Genomic DNA, 20,388 nt, shown 5'->3' on the forward strand with positions numbered 1-20,388 from the left:
GGTTTGACTCTCTCCTTCCAGGTCCTGATGGGGAGACGAGCTGGTCCCACAAGTACCCATCATGTGGGGGTCTGCTGCAGTCCCCAATAGACCTGCACAGTGACATCCTCCAGTACGATGCCAGCCTTGTGCCCCTTGAGTTCCAAGGTTACAATGTGTCTGCCACAGAGCAATTTATCCTGACCAACAATGGCCATTCAGGTGAGGGACAGATCTCCGAGACTCGCAGGGGATGTCTGAGCTTCCCTCAGCTCCCTGGCCGGCCTGCTTCTGTTTCCGGGGGGGAGGGGCTCTGCTGTGGCACCCGGGAGGAGGGGCAGAGGGGAGCCCTTGAGGGATTCCTAGACCACTCTCTTCAGGGGATGCTGGAGGCCCTGGGCTCAAGCAGTTGTGCCAGGGCAGTACCTCTCAGAAGAAGCACACCTCCTGGGATGGGAGAGGAGACAGGCCCAGGTCCTTTTGCCTGTTAGCTGTGGTGCAGGAGTGAATTCTGGGGCATCATGAACTACTCAAGGGGACACACAGTTCACTGGGAGCTCCCAGGTGTTGGAGTCAGACAAACCTGGATTTGCATCCTGGCTTCACTACTTATGAGTCATGAGACTCTGGGTCAGAATTTTAACCTCCTTGAAAATGGCATATTGATGGGTACTGTGAAGACTAGAGATTTTATATATGGGGATCTGGAATAGAGTAGATGCTTCATATATAGTCATTATTGTTGTTGTTGTTGTTATATAATTCTACAGCTTGGCGGATACTTCATTAAAGGTTCTATCTTCATAGCCAGGTGTGTAATACATGGATATGTAAATAAACATCCATCCATTGGTCTGGTATTGGTGTCCCTGCTATCATTTTCCAAGGGGAACCAAGAGGGGTTAATGCTGCTGGAATTGCTTTAGCGAAGTGGGGCTGTTCTCAGGGAAAGAGCCCAGGTTTCTGACCCGCAGGCTGTGTCTCTCTGGTCTCCACCTCGTGGCATCCACCTGCCCCGCTCTGGGCCCTGGGCTGGTGTTGCCTGCCTGACGGCTCTCAGGCAGCGCTCAGCTGGCTAGGCTCTGAAGGCTGCCCCTCCACTCCCCACAGTGAAGATGAACTTGCCCCCGGGCATGCACATCCAGGGCCTCCAGTCCCGCTACAGTGCCACGCAGCTGCACCTGCACTGGGGGGACCAGAATGACCCCCATGGCTCCGAGCACACAATTGGTGGGAAGCACTTCGCTGCTGAGGTGAGTGGGGCAGCCAGGCTGGCAGAAGCTGCCCGGCGGTGGGTGGTCTGGCACCCGTCCACTTGGCTAGTGTGCAGATAAGATCAGAGCAGGGGGACAGGTGTGTGTGGGGGTGCCTTCATGCTCTACACACCCACCCCTGGCCCCCTCAGCAGCAGAGGAAGGTGGAGCCACTCTAGCCACCCTGCAGCTCATGCATGGTCTCCTGCCCCACTTCCTCTCCCGAACATGCTGAGTTTGTCTCTATGTCTTTTACTGAGTCATGCTCCCCAGAAGGCTGTCCTCCCAGAGTGGCCCAGGGGGACACCCATGCCCCTTTTCTAGACATCGTCCTCCTGCTTGCTCAGCTTCTCTGGCTGATACATCCCGTTACTGAATCATGTTGGGCTAACTGCTCCCCCAAACTTCTCAGTCTTTCTTCACATGCCATGCTGTTGGCACGGGTCTTTCCCAACCCATCTTTCCTTTCCCTGGGCATGGGTTGTGCTGGGAACTTGGAGCCCCAGGTCCAGAGCCACTCTCCACAAATCAAGGGATGACTGGCATTATAATGCAGGGGACATCCGGCAATCAGAGACTCACTGAGGACTCAGAGCGTGGGACATCAGCAGGGCATTGTGTTATGTCACCCTGAGGTGCTAACCCCAAATGCCAAAAGAGAAGAGGAGGAGCAGAGCATTGTTCCTGCACTACAAGTGTGCAGTGGTGTGTGTAGGGGGCTGAGCTGATCCATTTCAGAGCTCCGATGGGATTGAACTCGGGGATGTGGTTCTGAATGTTCACAGGGCAATACAAGGAGATAAATGCGCTGATCAGCCAGTGGAGCCCACGGCAAATAATGACATGACCAGTCTCCTCTGTTCTCAATGCTGAACTGCTTAATGTCTCAGGCTAATTGCAGGTCGAGTAACAAGCGTGGAGGGACTATAATTCAGGCCCAATAGGATGGCACTACTGGAGGTGCACGTATTTCAGACCAGGCCCCTCTCTGAACCTCCAGGACTGCAATTTCTTTCAGGCTAATTGCAATGTGGAGGCTTCTACTTGCCCACGGAGAATGAAGAAGGAGTTAGGGTGCAGGCTGGGAGGGTTTGGGCATTTAAAAATATTTCTATTTACTGGATTTTCTGCTATTAAGTCACATCCTCAGACCAAGAGCTTGGTGAAGATGGACCACAAATGTCAGTAATAGAGAAAATACTCAAGGTGACCTTAAAGAGGCACATTCTCTATGAAGGGCCTTTGAAAGGGTAGCAGTTCTTCTGGATTGCATCTACAGAAGAAGACTCTCTTAATCCTCCCAGCAGGGATTCCCTTCTGTTTGCATTAGTCTTCACCTCCTCTTGAATTAATCCAAACACAGTGAGAAAAGTGCTCAGACAGACCACGAGCTCAAATGTCAGCTGTAAAAAGAAATAAGGATCTAGGCCCTTCGGGTTTCAGCCATATAGAATTCCGCTCCGTTTCTCACAGTGATGCCAGGTCACAAGGGTGTGGCGCAATGCGGGGGGCTACATCCTTCACGGGAAGATGGTGAAGCAGGAGCCCCAGGAGACCCTTAGTAGAGGACCACGTAAAAGAAGAAATTATTTGATAGAATTTTTAAAAATTAGAAAGGGCCACTTGAAAAGTGGAGAACACTGAGCTGTATTCAATAAAATATGCTTGAATTCTATTTATAACCACATAAGGTGGAAAAAGAGATGAATGAAGAAAAAGAAGAGATAAAATCTCAGTATGTCACAGTCCCAAGAGGCACAGAATCAAAAATGCATGTGTCATATTTATAGATCCATCTACTAAGATAGCTTTTAGAGAGACAGGTGACACCACCTTTAGGATTAAAAATCAGGTTAAGCATTGTCAGAATTTGTCATAACAATGTCTTCATGCTTACCTAGACTTTTTAAATCCACGATTTCTCAAAAACTTCTCTTTTCCTCACTTTAATAATGACAAGTAATTTCTGCTTTGAAAAAAATGAGTTTAGAATTTTATTTGGTAAGGGTCAAAGTCTGCATTCATGGAGTAACATTCTTGTTTCATGGCCTCTTAAAATATTGCTGATAAGACCTTTATAAAAGCCATGCCGTGATTTTCTCCACCTGAGGGACAAATACTGTCCTGCTCTGGAGACAAAGCAATTAAGTTACCGTTCGATGTTCACTGGCCCAGCCCCCACTGCTTCCAGATCAAGTGCAGAGTGGCCAGGTTGAGGCTGGGCAAGCCATTTGAGACCGTTTTGTCCCAGGTTCCAGAATAAGTAGGAAAACTCAGAAGGGAGAAGTGCTCCAAAGTACCCAAGCTTTTTCATGCCCAGTATAAAAACCCATTCATTCATTCATTCATTCAGTATCTATTGTGCACCCGGTACCTTCCAAGCACCCTATCAGACACTGGGATACAATAAGTGAATAAGACGGACAGTCTGCTTTGGTGGAGTCTGCCATCTGGAGAGGACTGAGAGAGAAGGAAAAACTGGGGAGGCATGAGGGTAGGGTCTGAGAGGCCTAATCTAGCAGGGAGAGGGGGAGGATTCTGCCCTCCCATCGGATTCAGTCTCCTGCAGAATTGAAAGGTTCCCATGAGTCGCCCATCCCCTGATGGGCAGCTTTTCTCCCACTGCAGCTGCACATTGTCCATTATAACTCGGACCGGTACCCCGACGCCAAAACTGCCAGTGACAAGTCAGAAGGCCTCGCCGTCCTAGCTGTTCTCATAGAGGTAAGAGATGTTTAAAGGGATTTTATGTGAAATTTGAAGCCAGGATGAGTTGAGACTTGGCCCTTGGTTCCATGCACACCTGTCTGTTGGATGTGTGAGGCTCTGGTAATAAGCTGCTCCCATTTCGGCTGTGTCTTGCCTCTAGAGTAGAGGTATTCCCCCATAGGGTTCCTTCTTTCTTGGCCTGGAGGCAGCACTTTCTGTGGCTGGGCAGCAGAAATGGGCATGTCCTTTGTGACATAGAAAAAACGAGCCGCAGTCCTCAGCCCTATTGCATAAGGCGTGGAATTGCCCCATTGGATAGGACTGTGTGTGGGGAGAGGGTGGGGTGTGGGGATCATTCAGTCATTCAGTGCTGCTCCATCAGATGCCTGAACCCCAATACAACTCCTCGTATCTGAGCTCCATCCTTTATATGGACCCTGGAATGAGTTCTTTCCTTAATCCCAGAAAATGGCAATATCTCCTGATTTGCTTGCATTTCCCCCCCTCCCAATGAGACAGCATGTATCTCGTTTCTCAACATGCTTACTTGCCTGACTTGGCTTGCATAAACTCAAGCTCCCTTAAGTTCTGGTTAGAGAACATGCTATTTGTGGCCTTCAGGCTCACAGCCAGATAATCAGGACCGCAAGCTATACCCTGTGCCCTGGGACACTCAAGCCCCAGTGCTGTCAGCTGGAAACAGGATGTCCTGAGATGCAAGAGGGCAGGACCATTACACCAACTCCCTAACAGCCTAGTGATGCATCATAATCGTCCTAGTAAAGTATCCTTTGGGGAGGACCTGGGCCGTGGTGACTACATACCTCCAGCCAAGCCCTTCCACTTGCAATTGTCAATCCAGGCCCAGCCTACAGAATTCTGTCCCAGTTCAACCTGTCTTGTCTATTGCAGATGGGCTCCTTCAATCCATCATACGATAAGATCTTCAGTCACCTTCAGGAGGTAAAGTACAAAGGTGAGGGGTCCTTATTTACTCATCCTCTGTTGGAGAAGGATATAGTCACTGCAGTGTGACCTTAAGAAAAACAAATGCAGGTGGTGGGTGCTGTCTGTGACCAGGTCCTTGGGTCAGATGGCCCAGAAAGGGGCTAGTTCATGTTTCTAGGCTCAATCATGCTTAGCTGCACCTCTGCTACAGAGGGCGAGGCCAACATCCTCCTCCGAACATGTCTCTCCAGGTCAAGAAGTGGTCATTCCAGGTTTCAACATTGAAGAGCTCCTTCCTGAGAGGCCTTATGAGTATTACCGCTACAAAGGGTCCCTGACCACACCTCCTTGCCACCCCACTGTGCTCTGGACGGTTTTCCGGAACCCTGTGCAGATTTCCCAAGAGCAGGTAACTGTCGTGCCCATCTGACGCAAGAGACCACATGGTACCTCACCATATCATCACCCACATCATAATAAGCAACTGGATTTCCTCACTTAGTTTCATTGGCAGCTATTCGAAATCTCTCCAAAGATCGCAGGTACCTGGAAGCGCTGTAAAAATTACAGACTGAGCTTCAAAAGTGGAGCTGTTAAGTCAAGCTGGGAAAATGAACCTGTCTCCACAGATCTTTAAAACAGAGTTGTTGAGCTGCATTTCCTAACAGATCCCTCAGTGGCTGGATGATGGTCACCTCCCCGGCAGGAGAGGGTATGGTTTCTTTACAGGGGCAGAATAAAGACAGGATCAGGTTAAATCACTTAGTGAACTGCGGAGCTGGGATTGCAGCATTGAGTAAGTGAAGGTCTCTGCCCTCAAGATGCCCTCGGTCTGATGCAAAACTGGGGAACAGAAACTTCAGCAATCATCTCTAACCCTCTCATTTCATAGGTGATGGAAGTGAGGGTTGCAGAGTTGAGAAAACTTGCGGGATCACCCTCTGGGTAGTGATGAAGCTAAGACCCAAAGTCAGGTCTTCTGAGTTCCAGGTCACTTCCTGTCCCTCCACTCCACAGCCTAGATTCATCAAGAAGAAAAATATCTGGGGCCCCGTGGCCAAGTGGTTAAGTTCGTGTCCTCTGCTTCAGTGGCCCAGCGTTTCGCAGGTTCGGATCCTGGGCGTGGACATGGCACTGCTCGTCAAGCCATGCTGGGGCAGCGTCCCACATGCCACAACTAGAAGGACCCACAACTAAAATATACAACTAGGTACCAGGGGGCTTTGGGGAGAAGAAGAAGAAGGAGAACAAGAAAATTGGCAACAGATGTTAGCTCAGGTGCCAATCTTTAAATAAATAAATACATGAAAAAAAAACTTCAAAAAAAAGAAGAAAAATATCTGTCCAGGAGACAGGGCCAGGGCAGTGCTGCACACTGATTCATGCCCCCGTCCGTCCACGCCCCTTCATGAGTCCAGTACAGCCCTCACTGTTCCTCTTTCTTTTTTACCATGAGCTTCTGATCTGAGTCACCTAGATAAACGGCAGTAAGTAGGCGGACAGGAATAAAGATGTGATGAATCAAGAGATGAAATGTGTGGGGAAGCAGTAACATCCTAATCTAGAAACTGCTTTGGAAACAGATTATATAATCTATGTGGGTGTATGAGAATTCCGTGGAACGAGCAGTCAGCCGACCTAGGAAACTCTTGCCTCTGTCTTTTTATTCCTTTTGATGGGACTATCAGAACAAGCCCCCAGTCCCCTCTGCTTTAGAGTTGGGTTCTAATTCAGACTCATGAGAGGAATGCAGTGCTGTGGGAGGCTGAGGAGCCCCTCCTCCACCCCAGGTTTTCCTCCCTGCCGGGCAGGTTTCAGGGCTCATCAGGAGTTAACAGCCCTAACCGTCTCCAGGCCTCCAGCCTCAAGCGGTGGGCAGACAGACCCAGCAGGCCTGGTGCCCAGTCACCCAGACACCTGTAGGGGAGGGAAGCAGTTCTCTGGCTTTCCCACTGCTTTCTAACATGTTTCCCACCAAGCACCACAGGGGCTGGTTCCAGATGCTTCTCCCAAGTGTGAGAGTTGAGAGCTGGCAGTGTTTTCCTCCTTGAGGCCAGGCAAGGGAGCGTCACTCTCTCCGCCCGGCGTGTTTCTGCTCTTCCCCCCACAGCTGCTGGATCTGGAGACAGCTCTGTACTGCACACACGTGGATGACCCATCCCCCAGAGAAATGACCAACAACTTCCGGCATGTCCAGAAGTTTGATGAGAGGCTGGTGTACGTCTCCTTCCAAGAAGGTGAGGAGATGCAGTGTTTGTGGGGAGTGTGGCGCCAAGATGTCTGTTTTACATGAAGTCAGGTACTCTGCCCTCGGTCTTTGTCACCAATGCCCTTAAGAGGTTAAGAGCACTGTGGCTGCCAAGGGAACCAGGGTACGTGAGGAGCAACTCTGTGCGGGTTTACTTGGGTCTCCCTTCACTGCTCTTGACTTCCCTGAGCCTTTGCAGGGAAGCCAAGCCAGGGCCTCCAGGCGTATGGACCAGAGCCCTCATTAAGTCCAGGAGTCTCCCACAGATGGGAAAGAGAAGATGTTCTTGGGGACCTCTCTGCTCTAAAGAACTACCCCCTCTCCTAAGCCACATGATACCACCCTTTTCATGAGATCAAACTTCTCACTTCTTATCCTAGGCTTTCTTGGCATCAAGGTTCATCTTTGTCCTTGCCAAGTGATTCATGGCACCACCACCACCACCATCCAGGGATGCTCCTTTATAAGGTTTTAGAAAGTGGGCATAACCTACATCCATGGCCACAGGCAGTTCATGGTCTAATGTGACAGGCCCATGAGGCAAGAAAGCATCCTCCTTCACTGCCTTTTTCTCTCATCTCCTTGAAGCCTGCATGAACACGGACACACAGGATCTACACGGAATGAAGCTTAATAGTTTGGTTTATTCCTAATGCTATGAAGGCTTGGTTCTTCTTTTAAAATCTGTAACCATAACTCCCCAGAAGGACACTTAGCGTCTTTACTTGCTCAGTACCTACATCAATACTGCCGGAAGCTGGGAGTCCAGGGGACAGGGGTGAGGGAACACTCTTGCAGCCCACACCCTTCTTCCAACCTCCAAGTTCACTTTCTCACTGTAGATTCTTGAGCTGCTCTTGGGGATCTTGAGTGGTCAGAAGCAAGGTAGGTCCATGAAGTTCCACTTTATCCCCTTGCATCACTTGTGACCAAATTGGGCCAGGTGTTCATATTAAAGATGACCCTGTTAACCCCCTTGTCAGAGAGTCAGCTCTCCTCGTCTCACCTGGTGCACATTTTTTTGTACCTTTCTTATTGTGTGAGATTATAACTATCACCTACTACGCCTAGTTGAAAATAGGGAGTTTGTACTCAAGGTCCTTGCCTGAAACCTTTAGAAACATACCCTTCTGTATTGACCCATGGATATGGTCAGAATTATGTCCTCTGTCAGTCACTTAATCAAGAACTGCTCAAGAATTTGTCTTTTGTGTTCTCCTCTCCAGAGACCACTAGTTAAGGTAATTTCCCTCTTTCCCTCAGTTTCCTGGTCTGAAAACTGAATCTGTGAACAATGGCCCTTCCTAAAAATTGAGAATGTATATTATGATGATGATGGCCAACTTCTTTTGTAGCAAATGCCTCAAATGTACAGAATTATCCCTTCGTGATCTATTCTGGATGTAACATTCTCTTTTCCCATTCTTCTAAATGGAGTATGTAGTAATCAAGGGTTAAATGGAAATACTGCAACTCTTAAATAAAATAAAAAACATAAAAACTCTGCCAGGAGATAAGGGACTTTGCCCACATAGACCAGGTAGAATTTTGCTTAGAATTCAAGAATAATAATCAGCTCTGTTCTCTGGGCTAGTCTATAGTCACAGGGGATAAGGGGACAGATCCTGCCCCTACAGTCAGGAGACCTCAGTTCAAGGCCTCACTTGGTTTCCTCCTGGCTGTAAGATGTGGGCAAATCATGTCCCTTCTTTGGCCTTAGTTTCCTCAGCCATAAAATGACAGGTTGGACTAGGAGAGCTAGTCAGTCCTTTCAATGCTAACATGTTATGATCCTAAGTGGACACTAACAACTGTCCATCCTGACTTTATGTTGCAGGGACAGTATTTGAGGGCAGTTACAAGAAATCAGAAGAAACCATGCAGGAACTTGAGTCTGACATCCAAATTAACCCCCTCTTCTAACGCTGGACTGTGGCGTTGGGAATAATTAGCTGTCTTCTTAGATTGGTCAGGCAGTGCAGTGGGGCAGGTAGCAGAGTGCTTCTGCAGACCTTCCCAGTGTGGCTGGGGGGTGGAGGGGCCTCTCAGCAGACGCCTGCAGACTGACTCCTGGCTTAGGACCTCAAGATCAGAGCCCAAAGGCAGCTTTACCGCTGTGCCCGTCCTGCATGGCTCACCCAGGGCTGCTGTTTCCAAGAGCCCAGGCTGGGCCCAGCTCTCTCCCTGGAGTGAGAATCTGTGGTAATCCAAGGCAAACGTGTTCATTTGCAGGCTGATTATGGAAACTTGGCCAGAATTCTCCCTCCCTCTCACTTCCCAAAGATGCAGGCAGCAAACAGCCTGTTTCCCAAGGAGCAATGAGGAGGCAGCCCAAAGGAATGAAGCCCCAAACCTCATGCCCCCAGGGGCGCCCGCATTCAGGAGGGCCCCCTCACACCAACTTGGAGCAGGCCTCAGACCGTAATATGCCCTTTCAGGTTTAGGGGGTGAGCCTGTTCGTCAGCGTGAACCTTGAGCAATTTGGACTCACTATTTGCACACTCTTCCACTGATGCATGTTTGTAATTAGGGTGTGGTTTATTTAGGGTTTTATCTGGAAGTTAACAAGAACAACGGACTTAGAAAATTCTGCCAGGTTTCTGTTAAGGAAATCCTCTAGAAGAGAAAGTGCATGGACTTTGAGAGGAGGATCTGAGGTTTAACCAAATTGGGACAATTGGGACTGAATCATTTAACATGACCCTGCTGTTTCCTCAACTGTTCTCAGAAAAGGAATACAGAACTTGGTTTCTGTCCTTAAGAGGTAAATGGTCTAACTATGACTTAGCCCTAGGGCAGGATTTCTCAACCTTGGCACTACTGACATCTAGGGCTGGATAATTCTCGTTGTGGGGGGCTGTCCTGTGCATTGTAGCATTACCAGCATCCTTGGCCTCACCCACTAGATGCCAATAGCATCCCCCTATTTCTTGACAGCTAAAATGTCTCCAGACATTGCCAAATGTCTCCGGGGGAGGAGGGGAAAATTGCCCCCGATTGAGAACCATTGCCCCAGGAATTGTACAATGACTTTCCTAGGCCCAGACTGATTTTTTTCACTCATATCACAGGATTCTAGAGTTTTATATCACATGCCCTGGTCTTTATTCGGTTACAGCATGACATTTTCAGTTTGTTGATGATTACTGCCGAAACAGTAAGGGTGGAGTTACTGAAGTAGAACAACCAAAACCAAGAGAAACTCTGTTCTCCATCTTCCTTTAGAATTTGAGTAGATATTCTTATATAATTGGGTAGATCTGAGGCTAAGAGAAGTAGATGAGAGACAATTATTCACCTTTAAGAGAAGTATACAAATCCCTCTCCCTTTAGTTACCAGATGCTTGAGCATCTGCCTCCAAGCCCTGTGGGCTTTGTCCAGCTCTGCAGCGAAGCCCCACTTCTGTGATGGTTGGTGCTGTCTCAATTGACAGGGCACAGCATCCCAACAACATTCCTGCCGTGGGCTTCCTGAGGGGTAGAATGCTTATTAGGTGACAGTCTCACTGCCATTCCTCTTCTTTAGTGCCTTATGCTCTTTCCTTGCCCAGTCAAGCAACTTGGTTTTTGCTGCATCAAAGTCTTGCCTGTAAAGCATCTGTCCCAGTTTCTGGGGTTTTCCTTGTCTTCATGGATGCTTGGTCTCATTTCATTGTTTCCAAGGAGAGGCAATTTAGACCCCAAAAAGTGGTTGTCCAGGAGCAAGAAGCCCTGGTTAGAGCCCTGGGTTAAATTAGGCTGTTGTTTATAGGGCCCAATACAGCCAAGAGCACTCCTCAGTGAACCAGGAAAGCCAGACTCTCCCTGCAGATAAGCTGCCAATCTAGGTCATGTGCTCTTGAGAAAAGTCCCACCCCTGGGGCCTTGCTCTCAGTAGACTTTGCTCAGCTCTCTAAGACCATAGGTTGGGGGCACCTTCTCCAGCCACGGAGTCGGGCTGCTCAGCTGTCTGGGGGCCTGTGGGGCTCACAGGATGGTTGAGGTGACTGTGAAAGCAACGACTTCAGAAACTGTCCAGTTTGGACGGCTTAGCCAAGTGGTTAGGCTTACTAGTAATAGTCTCATATGGTGGGAACTGCTTTGGTACCATAAGCACCTGGCGCTTTAGGAACAAAGAACAAAAGTATAGTTCATCAAAAGGCTTGGAAAAGAAACCAGAACTAGTTGGGTTCTTGTGGTGGTGGTGGTGGTTGTTTTTAAGATCTTAAGCACCAAGGCTTCTAGGTACCTTAAAAAAAAGGCCCCCAAAATACCAAATTACACTGTGTAAAGGCCACAGGCTACACAGGGAACAGAGCATGTGCTGTACAAAACACTTGACACTCTCCCCAGGTCTCATGTCCTGAGCGTCTCCCCAAAGGTACAGATTGCTCCTTGTGTTCAAGTTACAAGAGGCCTGGGGCAGGGAATCTGGCCAGGGGAGCCACTCTCTCTGCCGCTTGGGAGGCCAGGGGCTGCTGGTTTTGGCCGGCAAGAGCAGAGAGAACAGGCCACCCTGTCGTTTGTGGACAGCTCCTCTCCATACCAGCTCTGTGTGTCTTCACAACAGCCTGGGGCCACCTGGGGAAGCCAGACCAGGGACTCCCTGGGGCTGGTCTTGAACCAGGGAAGCTGCAGGCTTAATATGTGGCTGTGGAAGAGGACAGCAGGGAAAGGACACAGGCTGATGGCTCCTAGGGAATCAGCCAGACTCTGGCCACATGACAGAAGAGGGGTGAGCAAAACCTCACCCTGCAGGCTCAGGTCTGGTCCTCTGGGGTGTCAAGCACCCCAAGGGTAAGGCCCTGGCTCTCTGCTGGCATCTCACACTCGGTCAGGGCTCTCCCAGGGTCTCAATTGCCACAGTGAGCTCTATAGGAATAGGCTCTCCTGTGTGTCAGGCTGGGTGGCCACCATCTGCATAACTCTGGCTTCCAATGTGAACTGAAACTAGTATACACCCAAACCCACACACACACCCCTTCTCACGCACACACACACACACCCACTAGAAGTTTCTACTGAGATCAGAAAGCCACCAAACAAGAGGGTATTGTAAACAGAGACTTTCTTTAGATGGAGGACCTGATTGGGAGGATGGGGAGTAGTTCTAAGAGCCTGGAAGAAGCAGGCTGCGGATGACCCAGGAGGGCTTCATGACTGGGCTCCTCTATCATACTCAACTAGATGGGCTCATCCATGAGCCTCCCTGAATGAAGTCCCTAGTGGGCTGACTATGGGACTTCACCTTAGATAGCCGGGTACTATTTCAGCCCCACTGAGGACTCTTAACTCACCTCATTCATGCCCAACAATAACTCACTGGGAGAAGCCACAGTCCTCTGGTTCCATGTAGCAGAGAAGGGAGGTGGATGCATGGTGGAGGGTTTTCTTCAGTTTGTCCAGTGGGGCCACAGCAAAAATAGAACCAGACCATAACAACAAGACTGGGTCAGAAGTCTGATGACAGGTTCCAACTAAGCTCTGCCAGCCAGCCAGAACCTGGCATGTTCCTTGCTAAGGAAGCAGAGTAGATACCAGAGAAGAGAGAACAGCCTGCTTAGGTAGACTCTGATTCTTACCTTTCCTCACCTTCCGCTTTGGCCACTTTGTATTAAAAATTGAAGTCCTGCCTAGCAAAGAGACTGCAGTGATAAAGGAGCATTAGAAAGAAGGGTCATGATGTGAATTCCCTAGGTGGGCAATTCCCTCTACCCAGTAGGCAGTCACCTGAGCCAAGGGTGGCCACTCCCAGAAGGTCTGCATAAGACACGTACCTCCAACCAAACAAAAGGTAGGGCTTTGCTCAGCACACTGTCAAGTCCACCACGGTTTGACTCAGTTAATTTCCAATCTTTTCTTCTCCCCTTTAAAGTGCAAGACCCTACCTCCACAGGACTGAGTCTGGGTATGTGGCCGGCAGGCCGTGCATGCTGCAGCTGGGTAATCACTGTGATTCTTGGTGTGGTCTGAGCCCGTGATACTTCCAGCCCATCTTCTCTGCTTCTCTGTGCTGTCACACTAGCTCCTGGCCCTATCCTCGCTGTGGATCTTACCCTCAAGTCACTCTCTGATTCAAAGATGAACTGCCAATCAAATGCTCCCCTAATGAAAGACCTAATCACTCTACAGCATGTGCACATTTAAAGAGCCTATCCAAGACCTTCTGTTGGCCATGGTGGGTGGCCACTGCCTAAACACATGCCTGAGCCCAGTGTGCAAGATGGGTGACTGGCTAGGTGACCTTGACAACAGGCCCTGGTTGTTTTGGACTGCTTAGGACTATGCAAGAGAACTTGGGGGCAAAGCTGATAAAGAGTCATCTCAATGGGCCTCAAATCCAGCAAGCAAAGATTGAGTAAGTTCTTGATCTGTAGCCCAGGGTTTCTCAAAGTGTGGTTCATGGACCACATACAGCAGCATCAGTTAGAGGTGTTTGGTAAGCCAGCAGAGTCTGAGGCCCCACTCCAAACTGATAGTTAATCAAAGTCTCTGAGTGTTGGGCTCAAAAAAACTCTACATTTTAAACAAGCTCTTCAGATGATCCTGGTGCAAGTTTGAGAATCCTTGCTGGAGAATCACTACAGTTTGCAAATGGCCCCCTCTAAGTCCTGCAGCCAGTCCTGCTAAGCCAAAGACCAGAACCTGAGGACACAGATGGGCAAATTATACCTTTCTGTGGATCATTATGCAGCTGTCACTTGGCTTCACACCTGTGTGCTATGGGATGAGGTGAAGGGGAAGGGAGGAAAGTAATGTGTGTTCACTGCCTTTTCACCAGGCATCATTCTTTCGGTGGCCCTGGCTGGTGTTCTTGGCATCTGTATTGTCCTGGCAGTGTCCATTTGGCTTTTCAGAAGGAAGAAGAGGTGAGCCGGTTTTGGTTGGAAATGGGAGTGGGAGGCTTATTTGTCCATGAGGATCGATCTGTCTGGGAAGGCAGCCTGCAGAGTGAAGAGCCCCTGTCACCTCTACCAGCACTTATCCTGGGAGTGCTGTTTCCCAGCCACCACTGCCCCAGGCCTCCTTTGCAGGAGACACTGGCTGCTGGTCGTTCAAGGGTCATTGTGCTCAGAGTTGGAGGTGTGTCTGCCAGCCTTGCTGCCACTGCTAATTAGCTAATGACTTTGGACAAGTCTCTTGATTTGGGAGGAGGTCCTGTTTGCCTAAACACACGCAGCAAGGCTGTCTTCTTTCCAAAATCTTTACATCTGGTTTTTCTTCTATGAATACAAAAAGAAAAAAGTGAAAGAAAACCTGATTTCTCATTCACATTAGTATTAATGTCCTTTGAGCATGTTTTTATCGTCATGTCTGGTTTTTCCTAAAACCTAATTTATTTTTCCTAGTATAAAAAAAAAGGTTACCAGGAACCCTGTTATGGAATCAAAGGTTTGAAGTGGGAGCAGTAATGAGACCTTCAAAATGCAGGTCTGGTATTGTCAGGTGTTAAAGAGAACAGTTGGAAAATGAACAGGTTCCACTTTGGTTAATGCTTTATTTGGGGGACATTCCCTCCCAAGACCAACAGAATTGGGGAAAGGCCCTCAAGAGCAGAATTCTGACCTCTAAAACTTGCCTCATTCCATAGTTGATTCAGGCTGCTCTCTGGCTCTCTCACCTCTTTGACTAACATGATTCATGTGTTCTGCCTGTTCCAGTAGCAAAAAGGGTGACAACAAAGGAGTCATTTACAAACCGGCCATCAAGACGGAGACTGAGGCCCACGCCTGAGGCCTGGGCACTCCCAGGCACGTCCAAGGAAGAACTTTGCTTTGGATGCTACACACTGTGGCTCCCTGGACATCTGAAACACCAGAGTTCTCTGAAGCTCAATCTGCAAATACCCTAGACCCTGGAGGGGCCTCTAGTTGGGTGCCCTGCCATCCTGATGCCATGGCCACCCCCAGTGTGATCCGTGGATGGGAAGAGCTTGCCCAGGAGGTGGGAACTCTGAGCTGTTTGTGTCACCTGTGTGAGACCATTAAGTGGTCTGGATTCTGGGGGCACAAACCAAGTCACCTGCTGGGGGCTGTTTGGGTTGGAAGACACTTTCATCCACGGGTTCACTCAAGTGTTGTTTCAAGTGTCCTGGAAATTCTGCTTTTTGTCCAAACTTTCAGACCAGAATGTGCAGTCTCTGCTTAGGTTTTGCTTTTGAGATTCAGTTTCTTTCCTCAGGGAAGGGTTGTTGTCTTCCTCTGATTCCTTTCTGCTATGACAAAGCCTTTAGTCTGACCTTACAACTGAGGGGGAAGGTGTGATACAGGAAGGGTCAAGATGTCAGAGAGAAAAAGAAAACAAGAGATATACTTCGACTGTATTAGAGGCATTTTCCAAGTCCTGTCCTTTGGCTCAAGAGGCATTGATGGACCTGAGAGAGAGAATGAGAAGACACGTAAGGTCTGGAAGAGTATCACTTTGGAATCAGAATTGGAATCAGAAATTGTTTGTCAAGCCATACGTGCGAGGAGGACAGAATATTAAGCCCAAACCCAACTTCCTGTCAGCAGGGCAGTTATGTTTTATACTCTACAGATTTTATAAATAATTAGGCTGTTCTCTGAAAATGTGTTGCTGCTTTCTCTCTCTTAGAGTAGACGTGAGCTTCGAGATGACCCAAACTGCTTTTGGATCTAGAAGAAATAAGCAGAAGCAAAATGACTGAAGAGCTTTGTCTCTTTTGCCCAATTCATTTCTGCTCCCTTTGCGGTGTCCCTACTGTCAACCTGGAATTGGAACTCACCTACTTCTCTGACTTTGAAGATGCAGAGTCACGGCTTAGTTAAAATATATTTTCAAGCTATAAAAGCAGGAATTTATCTGTGCAGGGGCTGGCATCACGGTATTTAGGAACCAATAATAATGAATTGTTACAAAGATTCTTCATGGTCTTCTCCCCAAGTCACAGAGAAATTTCTGAGAAGACTTAACTCCTTTTTCATTCTCCTCCCATAGATGTGAGAGCCTCTTGGAAATGAGTTAGTTCCAGGCCTGAGAAGGAGCCTCCTTCACCAGCCTCTCAGGGCTAGCACCCCAAAGTTCACAGAGAACATTCTCATTTATAGCCTCATGCTGCGAGCATAGAATGTCCTCTTGAAGCATAGGTTTATCATCTTTTTCCTTCCACTCCTCCATCTAATTCTGAGAAGTCTTCTCCCTTCTCCACTGTCACAACTTTTTGTAGTGATGACAAGCCCTATGTCTTTGCAGCTTGTTAGGCAGAGCTACAAATGACCTAACGGAGACTCAGACATATGTGTACAAAAGACCTCTGACAGCCTTGGAGCCTGGGGTGGCATTAAAGCCTGGCTTTGCCATTAGCACGCTTGATGCTGATCAAATGACAGCAGGGACAACCCTCATGACCAAGCCATGTGGATTAGGTGATGCTTTCTTGGCCTCAGCCCAAAGTTGCCAATCAGAAACCAACATAAACCACTCCAGAGCTGTGGGACTGTCTCTTAAAGAAGCTCTCTACACCTTTTATGGACAAATTTTGTGAGAGATGATTGTACCTGGAACAATGGCTGTTCATAAAAAGGGAGATTTACTGGGTGGTGAAAACAGTGGCATTTCTCCTGCCCTCTTCCACCTCAGCACAGCCCAGGCTCTCGGTCCTTGGAGTTGTGACAATCAAAACCAGGGAGGCAGACAGAAGGCTACAAGAATCCACACTGTCAACTTCCTTGTTAATCCTACAGGACTCCTGAGGATCCAGCTTTGGCATTGGGAAACCTTTCTCCAGGTTCTCACTCATTCCATTGAACCAGTCGCTACTAAAGGAAACCAGGGCTGTGGGACGTGAAGCTCCGTTGCCTTGCCTTCACCCCTCAAAGAGCTCAGGCACTGTGCTGGGGGCAGGGCAGGTGGAGATAACAAACACAAGGCCCAGGCTGGGGGAGGGACACAGGGAAAGCTCTGGCTTCTTTGCCTCTCACTAATGGGAGATCTTGAGTCTCTTTGTTTTGTTCTTTAGTATCATCTGGTAAAAATGGTAAAAATCTGTTTTTTTATATATACCTGTTTCCTTAAAACATATTCTAGGATTTTGCTGCATTGACGTTAATCCCACTTCAAGCTCTTAAATTCCTCTTTATTTTTACCTTAAATTTTACCTTAAATTCTTCACCCCTTCACTAAACTCTCTGGAGGCCTCCTGACTGGCCCTTAGGAAGCACCGGGGTCTGTAGCACCCCTCCGTCCCTGTGCCTCGGATGGACCATAGGCCACTGTGATGACGGTCCCTTTAGCACTTCTGTATTTATTGTAAGAATGACTGTAATGAAGACATCCACTGTAAATATGAGAAATTATAAATAAAATGTTTTTCACATCAGACGTAAATTGTGGAGGTAAGGGTAAAGCACTGCTATTGACAAAGTCCTTCATAGTTCCCTATGCTGATAGGTAACTGATCAGAAGGAAGAATAATGTTATTTGCATCCAGGTCTTAGAAACTGGCTCCGAAGGAAAACACACTGATGTACTTAATCATTTTACGAGGACGGAGGCCTATGGCATGTGCAGCCCCAGGCCACACAGCTGCCTAGTTAGTGGAGCTGGAAGTCCAGAGGAAATCAGGGAAAGGCTCAAGGAGAAGAGGGGATCGGAGCTGGGCCCTGAAGCATAAGTCAGATTTGAATAGATGGATGGAAAAGATGGAGACATTCCTAACCAAAGTGACCTGAATATAGGGAACGAGGCTTATGTCTCTTTTTACTCTATTAGGTATTGTACCTAGCAGGTTTTAGCCTCTTTTAGTTATGGGACTGCTACCTTATTGTGGATCCTTTTTGCAAAACATGCTATCATCCTCCATATAATCTTTTGTCTAAATCCAGATTTCACATTCTAGTTTGCTAAAGGAAGCAGTCTATAAAGGTTACACATCGGTGCCATCATTGTTTGAGTGGTTTCAAAAAGCTTCCAGTTTTCATTTCAGTTGCCCTAGGACCGAGACAGGCGAACTGTTCAAAGGTAATTTTGCTCCAGTAGGTGATAAAGCGGTGGGCCCAGCTTTGGAAGAGAAACATGACAAACTCCTTCAGGTTCTGATGGTCTCTTCAGTTGGAACACAAGGATTCTTCAGTTCTCCCCCTCTGGCATCCTTCCAGGTGTCAGAGACACTTGCAGGGATGAGGACAGGTGGGGAGTGAGGCAGAGTTCCTGTGGAACACTCATTCATTACAGTGGCTCCCATCCCACTGGGAGTGGGGGTTGGGGGAGGCTGGAGGGAGCACTTTCTGGAGCAAGCATTGACCAACAGAAGTCATCTCCTTTCTCTCCCCATTCCCTGAACATAAGACTTATCTGGGTTGATGGTCAGGGAAGTGTGCTGGCGAGAGCCATGGGTTGGCAGAGGAGACTCAAGTCCTTCTTCAGCTTGGCTATGACCTCCTCATCTAAATCCAGATAAATGGACACTCTAGGGAGCACAGTGCAATAGAAATACAATAAAATATAATACAAGACATGTGACATTTTAAACTTTCTAGGAGCCATGCCAAAAAAAAAGTAAAAGAAACCAGTGATATTAATTTTTAGCAACATATTTTATATAACCTGATATATCAAAAATACTACAATTTCAACATATAATCAATATTTTGATATGAGATATTGTCATTCTTTTTTCCATAATAAGTCTTTGAAATCTGGTGTGTATTTTACACTTACAACACATCTCGATTCAGATGCTAAATTTTCCTTGAAAGTATTTGATCTGCATTTAGATTTCATAAAATTTGCAGTTGAAAAAGCAGATTCACATACTCGAGTTGCTCCAAGTACACTTAGAAGTTTTCCAAACTTCTGAATCAATTATCAGCTTTTAAATTTAAATTTATTGAAATAAAATAAATTCAGTTTCTCAGTTTCACTAGCCACATTCCAAGTGCTCAGTAGCCACATGTGGCGAGTGGCCAGCACAGCCACTGTGCAGATATGGAACACTAACCTTCTCCTTTGACATACCCTTTGAGAGAATTAAACCTAGAACACTTTCTCACAAAAATAAACCCTGGAAGAAAGCTTTAGGGAGTGAGGGATGGGGGATGGGGCATGGGGGATGGGGGCTAGAGGATGAGGGAATCCAGGGAGGTGGATATGGAAAATCAGGCCAAAGCAAACAGACCAGCAGACCTTAGGCACGGCTCCCTCTCCTCCTATCTCTTTCCCTCACTCACAGGGGCTCCCCAGCCCTCCCCATACTAGCCACACTCCTCAGCCTCCCCCTAGGGTCCAGGCGCTCAGTAGTGACTCCTCGGGCATTCCAGGACCTTTGTGGGAGTTCAGGCTACAGGCACGAGGGTGCCTGGTTAATTGCAGGGGACCTCGCCGCAGGACCCTGGCCAGGTGCCAGAGGCTAACTGCTCCCCCACCCCCAACACCCCTCTCCTGATTTCCTTGAAGTCCTAATGTTCCCACACTGGACAAGGTGTCTCCACTTTTCTGGAGCCCTCCAGCCCAAAGGGGGTGAACAGCCTGAAACCTGAGTCTCTTGAATTGTTAGCCATGCCCCATCCCTCATGTTAGAACAAGTTGCCTTCCTCAGAGGTGTGAGGAGAAGTCTTGAAACCAGCTTACAAGAGGCAATGAGACCTCTGGAGCCGCCTGCCAGGAAGTACAGGTGCCACCTGCACAGTGGGCACCATTTTGGCATCAGCATCCATCTCCACATCGGATATGGCCCGGCAGGGGTGCATGGCCCTCCATGGTCTGCTGGCTCGGATTCAACTGTTGCAGGGTATTGGGGGAAGCTGTGAGGCCCAGACCACACCACAGAGGAGGGCTGTCATGCCCCACCCGTGCCCTTTCATTATAGAATGACTGGGCAGAGATAAGGGCCAAAGTGCTTTGCGGTATGGAATTATTCACTATAAAAAAAATTATTGCCACCAGGTCAGCATGTCATTATGATTGCAGGTCAACTAGAGATTCACTAATGTCTCCTACTTGTATACCATTGACTTCAATGCACCTTCACTCCATTATCCAACAATCCAAGGAAAGTGGGAGCAGTGCTCCTATCCTGTAAGTGGGAAACTAAACAAGGGCTCTGACTCTGGGCTAAGCCAAGGTCACACAGCTCCTGCAGCACTAGGGTCTTCAGTGACAGTGTGGGGTCCACCCTCTACAGCTCTGGTGACATGCAAACAACTTCTTGTAATAGAATTTACCATGCTTATCTCAATCATGACACAACCTCATAAAACTCCATAGGTTAAAGGCACTAAAGGCATTTGTGCCAATGATTTCTGAAAAGTCAAC

At 48.1% G+C, this 20,388-nt stretch overlaps 2 protein-coding genes across 3 annotated transcripts in view; one reads left to right on the forward strand and one right to left on the reverse strand.

Annotated features, from left to right (window-relative positions):
* Window positions 1-17,464, forward strand: part of CA12 (carbonic anhydrase 12) — a 49,685-nt gene extending 32,221 nt beyond the window's left edge. The window contains exons 3-11 of one of the 2 annotated variants that reach the window (XM_014850704.3): window positions 22-201; window positions 1,090-1,232; window positions 3,861-3,956; window positions 4,854-4,917; window positions 5,141-5,298; window positions 7,000-7,126; window positions 12,992-13,024; window positions 13,898-13,985; window positions 14,778-17,464. In XM_014850704.3, the coding sequence (XP_014706190.1) occupies window positions 22-201; window positions 1,090-1,232; window positions 3,861-3,956; window positions 4,854-4,917; window positions 5,141-5,298; window positions 7,000-7,126; window positions 12,992-13,024; window positions 13,898-13,985; window positions 14,778-14,850 (962 nt within the window). In that variant the 3' untranslated portion in view covers window positions 14,851-17,464. The remainder of the gene's footprint in view (window positions 1-21; window positions 202-1,089; window positions 1,233-3,860; window positions 3,957-4,853; window positions 4,918-5,140; window positions 5,299-6,999; window positions 7,127-12,991; window positions 13,025-13,897; window positions 13,986-14,777) is intronic. The other variant, XM_014850708.3, reaches the window with a different exon arrangement.
* Window positions 1-20,388, reverse strand: part of APH1B (aph-1 homolog B, gamma-secretase subunit) — a 68,251-nt gene that overhangs the window by 5,586 nt on the left and 42,277 nt on the right. The window lies entirely within an intron of this gene.

The sequence above is a fragment of the Equus asinus genome, chromosome 2 (genome assembly GCF_041296235.1).
Source record: "Equus asinus isolate D_3611 breed Donkey chromosome 2, EquAss-T2T_v2, whole genome shotgun sequence".
Taxonomy (NCBI): domain Eukaryota; kingdom Metazoa; phylum Chordata; class Mammalia; order Perissodactyla; family Equidae; genus Equus; species Equus asinus.